At 40.2% G+C, this 10,949-nt stretch overlaps 1 protein-coding gene across 1 annotated transcript; it reads right to left on the bottom strand.

Moving 5' to 3' along the window:
- Positions 1-298: 298 nt before the first annotated feature.
- On the bottom strand, positions 299-10,455 carry LOC125342766 (vomeronasal type-2 receptor 116-like). The gene is made up of 6 exons (XM_048335075.1): positions 10,358-10,455; positions 6,720-7,038; positions 4,444-5,244; positions 3,455-3,673; positions 2,213-2,336; positions 299-1,221 (listed from the first exon to the last, which is right to left on the bottom strand). The coding sequence occupies exons 1-6, from the start codon at positions 10,453-10,455 to the stop codon at positions 299-301; spliced, it is 2,484 nt and encodes an 827-aa protein (XP_048191032.1).
- Positions 10,456-10,949: the final 494 nt, after the last annotated feature.

The following is a 10,949-nucleotide window of genomic DNA, read 5'->3' on the forward strand; positions in this document are numbered from 1 at the left end:
GGTACCTGAACACCTTGCTGGGATGGAATTAGCCCAAGAGCAAAGAACTTACCAGTGTTATGTGTCATTATGTGTACACCTAGCCTTTCAACTAGGACTTAGTTCAAAAGACTTTAAGAAGACCGAATAAGATTAAATGCATATTAAATAGAAGGAACCAAAAATATGTAAGAAAAATCGTAATACATCCATAATAATTGAAGTAAAAATTTCAAACTAAAAATAACTACAGGACTGGAAAATGAGTGTAGACATAGTGCAGAAAATCCATATAATAATCAAACATGCGAGTTTAATCTTAACAATGCTTATTTATACTTCTATATCTTTTATGCTTGAAGCCATGCAGAACATTCCTATCTGGTCTTATCAAGATGATGTAGCACTTGGGGACAAAGATGCAGCCCAGGAGCCCTGCACTGGAGGCCAAGATGGAGAAGACCTCCACAACCACCATGACCTTGCCCTTGGCACTGTGGTAGACAGGCAGGAAGGTGAGCCACACACTGCAGAACACCAGCATGCTGAAGGTCAGGAACTTGGCTTCATTGAAGGTGTCAGGCAGGTTCCTGGCCAGGAAAGCCACAGTGAAGCTGGCCAGGGCCAGGGAGCCCAGGTATCCCAAGACACAGTAGAAGGCAGTGAGGGAGCCCTTGTTACACAGTAGGATGAGGTGGCCATGTTCCGAATATGTGTCTGTGTCAATGAAGGGAGGAGAGGTTCCCAGCCAGATTCCACAGAGAGTTAGCTGGATCAGGGTGCAGATGGGAATGATGAAGTTAGGAGCCCCTGACACCAGCAGCCACCTCATCCTTCTGCATGGAGAAGTGATCTTAAAGGCCAGAACCACAGTGACAGTTTTGGCCAAGACAGCAGAAACAGCGACAGTGAATGCAACTGCAAATGTGGTTTGCTGTAGAATACATGTGACTGTGTTGGGATGGCCAATAAAGAGCAAGGAACAGAGAAAACAGAAGATGAGGGAGATGAGCAGGATGTAGCTGAGAGCCTGGTTATTTGCCTTGACAATGGGGGTGTTGTGATGTTTCACAAAGACCCCAAGAACAGCTGCTGTGAGTGTAGATAAACCAAGAGCCATGCAGGCCAAGGCCATCCCCAAGGGTTCCTCATAAGCCAGGAAGCTTGCAGCTCTTAGGAGGCACTGGTTTCTCTGTGTGTTGGCATACTGGTGATATGGACACTTCACACACTGCTCCATGTCTGGTGAGAAGTAAAATAACCATTAGTGCATTTCCAGTATGTAAAAAGAAATTAAGAAATCCCTATATAGAGTTAATTCTGACATATCAGTACTTGCTAGCATGAAGTAAATATTACCAAGTACTGCCAGACATGTTGAATATTACTTTTGTGTCTTTACCATGTTCTCACACTCGTGCCCACGTTCTCTTTTTCAGTCTGATTGGAACATTTTTTGTTGTAGTGAATATCACAGATAATATTTGTTGCCATTCTAATATCTTTACAATTGTTCTCAGCACCTTCTCATGCTGCCATAATAATCCTGAGCCTGATTTGACAACTGAAGTAGCTCATTCACAATCATGGATAGTAAATCTTGCACTTCCCTAGATGTCTCTTTGCAATGTAAATAAAAATACTGTGACCTTTCCTTAATGTTTTGTATTCGTCTCTCCCATGCCTCCATAAAGTGGTGGAGAACAGAAAATGAAATCACTATTTAAAGCTATAAAATCATGCTATGCAAAACACTTGTTACTCCTTCTGAACCCAAACACACCTCTTTGCACTTGCTCTTTTGCAAGAACAGTTCTGGGCACAAGGAAATAAAGATGTACAAGTTGATGTTTTCATTGCATTTTAAAGGTACTTTTGAGAAACACGAAGACCTCGTATTTATCAAGGCTTTGCATTTCATATGATAGCCATTAAACTTACATGACTGAGAAGTTGAATAGAAATGCATATAAGAATAAACAAATTAAATGAGGAAAAAAGGAAAAAAAGAAATGCATACAAGAGAGAAGAAAAACATTAATCCTATTGGTAATTCAGAGCCCATGCTTATCTGTTTTTTCAAGAGGCTTTATCATCCTAGTTGCAATTAAATTGCTACGTGAAGGAAGCACGAAGTTGATTCTGCAATCCTAACACACGACCTTTTCATTGCTTGCATATATTGGGGCACTCCAGAAGAGATTATGAATTTCTCCCTCAGCCACGAATTTACCTGTCTCATTGGCAATGTCATCTTCTGAGCAAGGGATGCAGTCAAAGCAACAGGCAGCCTTTCCCTCCTGTGGGGATTTCCTGACTCCAGGACCACAACTCTCACTGCAGACAGAGTGAGGAGGCTGAGGGAAATCTGATAGGTATCAGTAACTGTCCAGACTTTGACCTACATTCCCAGGCATTCATTATTTTAAAGAATTGGATTATTAAGCATAGAATTTTGATGCACATAAATCCAGTCAGTAAATCGAATCTGTTATAGATGGCTTATCACGTGATCCCAAATGGCTTATGAGCTGTAGCCTTGATCTCTAGTCTGTTGAGCTACAGAGAAGTGTGAAAACTTCAAAAGATAAGAGATTAATGGCGCAAAAGTAAATGTTATTGGCCAGTGCTATGGAGTTTCTTTGAATTGATGTTCTCTAATATTCATCTGTGAAATTGTGAAGAGCAAGGAGGAATAATCCTCTTTGAGGCTGTAAACTTATGCTGTAAATAATGCCAAACTTCCCTTTTTGTAGGGTTATGTGTGCCCCATACCCACTATATCTTCTTCTTACCTTTCCAGTGGCCACGATGTGATAATCCTGTCACATAAACTCTTTGAATGATTCTCACACTTTGATGAGAGGAAGCCTAAGTAGGTAAGCCCACTAACGAATGAATGAATATCCACAATAGGCAGCAAATAAAGCCTTCAGCCATACAATTACTGCGGTACTTTGTCAAAGTGTTAGAAACATGCTAAGAAATATGCAATTTATATTTTAGGCCAATATTCCTAATGAAAATTAGGGAGTATTAATTTCTTTTTTTTATTGTGATACTTATCCTACAGCTTTAAAACAAGATGTGTGCCCTTTGTTAGGGCTTGAGCCCCATCAAACCCCAAGCTTTTAGGTAGTCCCTTGATATAAGAGTCTCAGCGATTTTCCTGTCAGGTCAGGCTTTAAACTGACTTTTGCAATCTTAGATCTGAAGATGTCAGTCTCCTGAGGACAGAGGATTACAGGCATGAGCTATTAGCATCCAAGTTGTTTTTTTGGTGGTTAAATGAACAAAAGAATCTCAACAGGTATTCGTGATTGAACTAACTTCAAACCATGATGTTCAGATCTCAGCCACCTGAGTAGGTTGTATTTCAGGACTAAATTGTTGGCATTCAAACAGATGTACATTTTAAGGGTGAATTTGTCTTACTTACATGTCTTTAAAATCATTACAGTTAAACCCAACCCACCTCTGTGGTTCTCATGGCCCAGTCTACCATATCTTCAGAGAAAGACAGTTGATGAGCATATGGAGAAAACTTTCCTACTTTCAATTTAAGTTCAAGACCTTCTGGAAAAGTCCAAATGTTTACAATGTCATACTCTGCCTCCAACTTCCTTTTCTCATTCAAAATCACTTGATCTCCAGCAGGATTGTGAAATTGGATGTTCTTCAGAAAACCATGCAGCTAAAAGAGATTCACCATTTTATGCTGAAGTTTATTCCAGAGTTAAGATAAAAAACTTTATCTAAGCAAAGCTCCTTATTGCTTTTAACTTCTGATTCAGAATTCAAGAGAAGCCAATTCCATGTAAATAGTCATGAATGAAACAGTTCTCACTTGCCTAGCTACAGTTTGCCACAAGCACTTATTTTATGAATGTCTCTAGTGTGTGCTTGCTTCATGATTAATATCTACAGGAGACTGAAACTGTCACTTAAGAAAATATATTTAATTTCTTTTAGCAGGTCATCCTTTGCTTTTATGTAAGAAATTCATAGGGAGGGGCTTTGAATATAGCTTAGTCCTCAGTACCACATAAACAGAAAAGGCTGAAAGTGGCACTGTGGCTCAAGTGGTACAGTGCTATCCCTAAGCTAAAGTAGCCCAGGGACACTGCCCAGGCCTCTAGTTCAAGCCTCAGGACTAGCCAAATAAAAAGAAATTCATAGGAAAAAAATTGCATTTACAGTTTTCTAAACGTCAGCTATGACTATGTTGAGGTCACTTGTAAATGAAAGAATTTATAAAATATAAAATTAATTTTGTCCTTTTTACTGGCCTGGTTTTTCTGACGAGCATATGGATACATGTCTTGGGTGCCTCACGGGCATTTATACAAGTATAATTTCTTGTGTTCTGTGAAATACCTGAAATATTTAATTTCATATGGTAAGAAAACCATTTAAGAAGCGACTTTGCTCATGGTATTTGCCACCTGAAAGAAAAGGCCTTACCTGTGCAGGGGAAGGCACTATTCCTTTTCTATTTCCCATTGTTTGTAGTTCGGTGCGATGAAGAAACATCTCATGGAGAGCCTGGGCCACAGCGTAGACAGCGTTGTATATATTGTAACTGTCTGCAGACATAGTCATGTCAAAAGTGTGCCCTGGCAACCAATCCAAGGAGGCATCACGAGGACAGTTCTCCCACGTTACACAGTCAGACTCAGAATCTGAGCAATTAAAAGAGAAAAGCCACAGCCTAGCCAGGAAAAAGTCTTCTGGGTATGTGGAAGGGTTCACTGCCTTGACAAAATTTGCAAATCCAGAAACCTCTGGGTGATGGTGTGAGAAAAGGAGAGGGACATGAAATGATCCTAGCAGGAAATATCTCCTCCTCGTGGTGAAATCCCACTGTGAGTTCATGATAAAAACTTTGCCTTTTATAAAATACTGCTCCACACAGGTCATTAAATGCAGTAGGGATGGGTTATCACCATATATGATGAGGACATTTGAGGAAGATTTATTAATCTGGCCACTAACTGCCAAGAATTTTAATGAGACGGCAAAATTTGGGATTGTTAGCTCAAAGGATATACAGATTCTGTTCTTGGCCATGTCTTCTTTCAATGCAAGAAGAATCCACAAGCCATTCTCGTCCTCTAAGGTTAGCAGTCCCACCCAGTTCCATCTGAAGTGAAGCAGCAAGGAGACCATGGCAGTGGCCATCGATGTGTCCTTTGGGGCCATCTGATAGAGAGCAGGGAACTTGTTATGGTCGCTCAGGGCTTGATCAAAAGTCCCAAAGGTGAGCTAAAAGGAATGAAAGTTGGACGCTCCATGAATGAGAAGATTTCGATCCACCACAGTTTCAATCATGATGTGCAGTATGTAACAAGTTGAAGTAGATGGAAAGTGTGTTTTTCCTTTAATATTTAATGAAAGGATTATTTTTTTCATCCGTGGGGCTTCAACTTTGGGCAATCCCAAAGTGCTGTCCTTGAGCTTAAAGCCAGCACTCTACTACTTTAGCCTTAGTAACCACTTCTCGTTTTCTGGTGGTTAATTGGAGAGAAGCGTCTCATGGACTTTCCTGCTCTGGCTGGCTTTGAACCATAATCCTCATAGCTCAGCTTCCTGAGTAGTTAGGGTTGCAGGCATGACACCAGCGCCCTACAATAGAAAATATATTTTTTTTTTGCCAGTCCTGGGGCTTGAACTCAGGGCCTGGACACTGCCTCTGAGCTTCTTTTTGCTCAAGGCTAGTGCTCTAACACAACACCACTTCTGGCTTTTTCTGCATATGTGGTGCTGAGGAATCGAACCCAGGGCTTCATGCATGCAAGGCCAGCACTCTAACACTAAGCCTGTTTCCCAGACCTATAAAATAACTTTTGATAGTTTACTACATATCAATTTGTTTATACAATGCCTCTTGGCCTTTGTTGTCACTATTTTAGTCAGATTTTCCCATCTATATCAATCATACACATTCCCAGTTTCATTTTAACATATGTCAACTGAATATTGTGTTTTATTTTTCCAACCATGTACTCTCTGTTTCTTTGCCCCTTTGCACATCCCTTTAATATCTACACCGCTTAGACAACATATGCTTCATTTATCTTTCTTTCTTTTTCTTTTGCCCGTCCTGGGCCTTTGACTCAGGGCCTGAGCACTGTCCCTGGCTTGTTTTTGCTAAAGGCTAGCACTCTGCCACTTGAGCGACAGTGCCACTTCTGGTCGTTTTCTACATATGTGAAGCACTCTTGCCACTAGGCCATATCCCCATCCCCAGCTTTTTTTTTCTTGCATTCAGTTTTTTTATTCTGTTAGATGAATGATGTCATAACAAGGAATTCCAAGCCAATGTGTGCTATATGGATAAAACTTGTTTATATGCATATTGATGTGTATGTGGTCCGTACTTATTTTGTACTTCATGTTCATATTTTAGTTTAACTTTCACATATGAGAGAACACATGGCACTATTCTCTTTCTGAGACTGACTTCATTCAACATATCTTGTACCTGAGATTGTGTGTGTGTGTGTGTGTGTGTGTGTGTGTGCTACAACTGTAATCCTAGCTACTCAGGAGACTTATGACATATGAAACTCTAACCCCCCTGTACATCACTTTGACAATATATAAATTAATTCAAATTGATAAGGTTAAATATTTTGATAGGTTTGTAAATCCAGTCTCTTCACACCATTCAGTTCTAACACCTGTAATGGCACCAAATGACCTTAAAATATATATATATATATTCTTCCCATCCTCACCTGTGGAAACCTGTAGAGGTCCAGTAATGTCCCCATTTGGGCAGATGTTAACCCTGATGGTCCTGTTAGTACTGCTATAGACTTGCTCTCTCTCATACAAGAGTAGTTTGGACTGTTATAGTCCCCAAAAAGGCTCATGAAAGGATTTTTAAATGCTTTCCAAGCTTCAAATTGAACACTAGAGATATCAAACCCTAGAGTCACGTTATGTAAAAGAGCAGGGTTTTCGTTGATCTCTTCAACAGCAAAAGTCAAGGCCAAAACAAACTGGTAGTTCTGGAAGGTAAACCTGGGAAATGAGCATTGAAATTTAGGAGGACTACTTCAGACTTATTACTTTGAACTTATTACTTTGGGCTGGATGCTTGCTTCATTCCAATGAGTATGTTAAACCATTACCCCCTATTGTGATGAAGGTGAATGTAGTGTCTTATGCTTAGATAAGGACACCAATGAGATCCAGAAATTTACTTCAGCTGAAAGAGATCTCCCTTACTCTCCATTACGACATGCACCTCAATAAAAATCTCTTTTCCATTACACATGGAATAGGCTCTCATGAGACACCAAATATACTATTGTTTTTATCTTGTTGTAACTAGCTCCAGCTGTGGGAAAAATCCCGTGTTTTGAGTGATTCAGTTTACATTATGATGACATCAAGTGTATAAAAACTCAAGAGATATGATCTGAGCTGGAGAATCATGCTAGAAATATAGTATTTAAATGCCATTTCCCTGTGGTAGACCCTAAGAAGTAGATACTCCAGCTATATTAATGAGTCTGTAAATTAAACACTTGTAGCATCCAGTTTTTTTTTTTTAATGTTGTAAGAAAGGAGCCTAAAGATTATTACCTTGAAGGTTCCCATGGAGAAAGAATGAGTTTACATTTTCATTTATTGCCTGTTGCTGTAAAGTTCTTCACATAAATGCCATGATAACTAGAGGCTTATCATTTTAGTGAGGACTCATTATATATATTAATAGGTATATAACTTACAGGTCTATTAGTCATTCATTTACACCTAAATCTACCTCTGTATAAAACAAGCCAGCCACTCTACATGTGAATGTTCTGGCACACAGAAGCATCTTCTGAAATTTACTTCTTAATTTCCATAGTAGTAAATACAAGAAGATGGAGGTAAATTTGTTCCAAGTGTACTGCATACATGTATGTGAATATCACAATGGTATCTCTTCAAAATATAATTTGTGGTAATTCTAGAATACAATAAAAAATTAAAAAATCCAGAAGAATTGTAGTTTGGGTGATGGTACATACTAATTAAAAATTAGGTATACCCCACATGATTAAAATTACCTGCAGTAATACCAGCAGATCAACCAGAGGCAAAGGCAGCTGGAGCAGAAAAGCAGTTTGTCATTGTTATTCCAAGTTAACCAACATAAAGCCAGAAGTGGGGGTGTGGCTCTACCACTAGCCTTGGGAGAAAAGGCCAGTTAAAAGTGTAAAGCAAGCTCAGCATTAGTGGCTCATACCTCTAACGCTAAAAATCTAATAAAGCTGAAAAGGAACAGAGAAAATTAGAGACATGGGAGAGAGAAAAAGAATGTGGGATTAGGTACAAAACAGTTATGAATAAATAGAGAAGGTGACTATAATCAAAGTATGTGACATGGAGCAGAGAGCTACGAAATGAACCAGATAGTTGGCACAAATACCATCTTGTATAATAGTAAAGGAACATTGTTGGAACATAAGTGGATATAGAATCGAGTCAAATATTTAAGCTAATAATGTCTAATGGCAGTGGTCCACTGATACAAGAAACATATCATGAATAAATACTGCTATTTGTTCTCAATACCATGCATGAAAATGTACCTCATGCAGACCATACTTCTCTTCGTATCTGTAGATAGCTAAGAACATCCACCAGCTGAAATTCTAATACTTAATGTCTCTATATTACCACATTAACAAAAATATACAACCATATTTTTGGGGAAGTAAAAGAAGGAAGATCATCAAAACAAGGGTAGAGAGTGGGGGAATAAGACAAATACAGTACCCCAGGCACAGGTGATTCATGCCTGTAGTCTTACCTACTCAGGAAATGGAGGTCTGAGGATAAGGTTTTGAACCCATCTAGGACAGGGATGTCTGTGAGACTCTTAATCCCCATTTAACAACAAAAAGATGACAGATAGAGAGCTGTGGCTCAAGTGGTAGAGCACTAGCCTTGAGTAAAATAAAGCTCAGGGTGAAGTACCCAGGCCTGGGGGTACCAGGACTAGCAGAAAGGAAAGATAAGCAGAAATAACCGTGACCTATAAGATAAAGATAAGATATGTTCTATAGCAAGGATGGGAGTAATTGTATCCCAGCTATCTCAGCTCCAAACTGTGGGCAGCTACCTCAGGATGCACTTGTCACACAAGCACTTGAAAAAGAATAAAAATGACGGAGGCAATGATACTTTCTCTTATGATGGGTATGGAACATGGTGCTAGAATATTTTGAAGTCCCCTATAGACATTTTTCTTTCTTTTGTATAGCCATTTCTAACTGAGACCCTCTGCCAAGGTTTTGCATGTGCATGAGTAAAACTGAACTCACTGTGGGCAGATAAAATTCTCTTTTAAGGGATCTTTTATAATGCCTGGTTATGTCTGGGTTGTGGCACACATATATCTGACATGAAATAATGCCACAGTGATTAATTTGAAAGAGTACTTTTCTATAGTAAAAGAGAGAGAGAGGGAGGGAGGGAGAGAGAGAGACAGAGAGACAGAGAGACAGAGAGAGACAGAGTGTCCTACCACTTGAAATCAGAGCCAGATGCTATCCTTGAGCTTATTTCCTCAAGGCTATCATCTACCACTTGATCTAAAGTTCTCCTCTAGTTATGGGTGCTTAACTGGAGATAAATGTCTCATAGATCTCTATGCTCTGGCTGCCTTCAAATCCCAAACTTCAGGGCTTGGAAGATGGCCTAGTGGCGAGAGTGCTTGCCTCATATACATGAAGCCTTGGGTTTGATTCCCAAGCACCACATACACAGAAAACAGCCAGAAGTGTTGCTGTGGCTAGCCTTGAGCAAAAAGAAGCCAGGGACAGTGCACAGGCCGTGAGTCCAAGGCCCAGGACAGGCAAAAAAAAAAAAAAAATCCCAATCTTCCAAGACCACCCTCCTGAGTAGCTAGGATTACAGCCATGAGCCAGAAGCCTACAATAGGAAATTTTATCAATATCCTTACAATATAAGTGTTAGTAAATAAATCTCAGACTGCTGGTTTGTGGGGAAGGATTGTGTCTGAAGGCTTTTAGTACAGAATACATGCCATTGACTCAGGTTTGGGGTGTGTGTGTGTGTGTGTGTGTGTGTTAACAGCACTTCATCCTCTGCAATGAGAACTGGGCTTCAGGAAATACAGCAGTGCTGGAATAAAGAGAAGAGGTTACCTCAAGTTCTTTCCTAGTAGCAGGCAGAAAATTACTCTAGAATAGATGCACGATAGCATAATGAAATGGAGCTGTTTCTGGTTCCTAGGGATGGGAGGTCAGGGTAGAGAAGATGGAGAGCATTGGTCCATGCAGCCAGAGTTCCCACAGCTGTGGCCCATCCTGAGAAGCAAACACTACTGGAAATAAAACGCTGAGTTACTTACAGCTTGTTCTGTTCATCCTTGGAAGCATCGCCGTGACTTCCCTCAGTTCCCAAAGTGTAGAGGGGGAAAAACGCAGCCAGCATCGCATCTCCATCCATGTGTGCTTGCTGCTTCATTGTAGAAAAGCAGCTAGTGCCGGCCCAAGACCTGAGAAGGAGGGGAAACTGGAGCAAAACGAGTATGAAAACCCAAAGACACATCCCTGAAGCATCTGCCAAGCTGAAATTCTCTCTGGAGCTGAGACCCACTGTCTCCGGTATGTACATATATTCATATGTCTTTGTATGGGTGCTCATCAGTCTTTTAATAGACATTGACATTGAAGCCTCTTGTGAATCCCCAGGAAGAATGTGTAAAACTCTTTCCTGGGGCTCTGCATCTGTGGCTTTGTATCCAGGAGAAAAACATGCGTTGGACAACATGTTTGCAGATTCTCCTTCTTCATCGCAGGTGCTGATTTCCTCCAAGACCCCAAGATAGGGAGGCCCCAGGGATGAAGTTAACTTTGATGTACTTGGTCCAACATCTGGGTCAAGAAACTATTTATATGAACGCCATTTGGGAGGATGCACCTGGATTGCATCAGAGGATG

Source organism: Perognathus longimembris, chromosome 27 (assembly GCF_023159225.1).
Source record: "Perognathus longimembris pacificus isolate PPM17 chromosome 27, ASM2315922v1, whole genome shotgun sequence".
Classification (NCBI taxonomy): Eukaryota; Metazoa; Chordata; class Mammalia; order Rodentia; family Heteromyidae; genus Perognathus; species Perognathus longimembris.

Coding starts and splice junctions, on each gene's coding strand:
- LOC125342766 (XM_048335075.1), bottom strand. CDS start 10,455: ATGGATGGAGATGCGATGCTGGCTGCGTTTTTCCCCCTCTACACTTTG. Junction 7,039..10,357: donor AAGGATGAACAGAACAAGCT/GTAAGTAACTCA, acceptor AGTCTGAAGTAG/TCCTCCTAAATTTCAATGCT. Junction 5,245..6,719: donor ACCTCTACAGGTTTCCACAG/GTGAGGATGGGA, acceptor CATTCCTTTTAG/CTCACCTTTGGGACTTTTGA.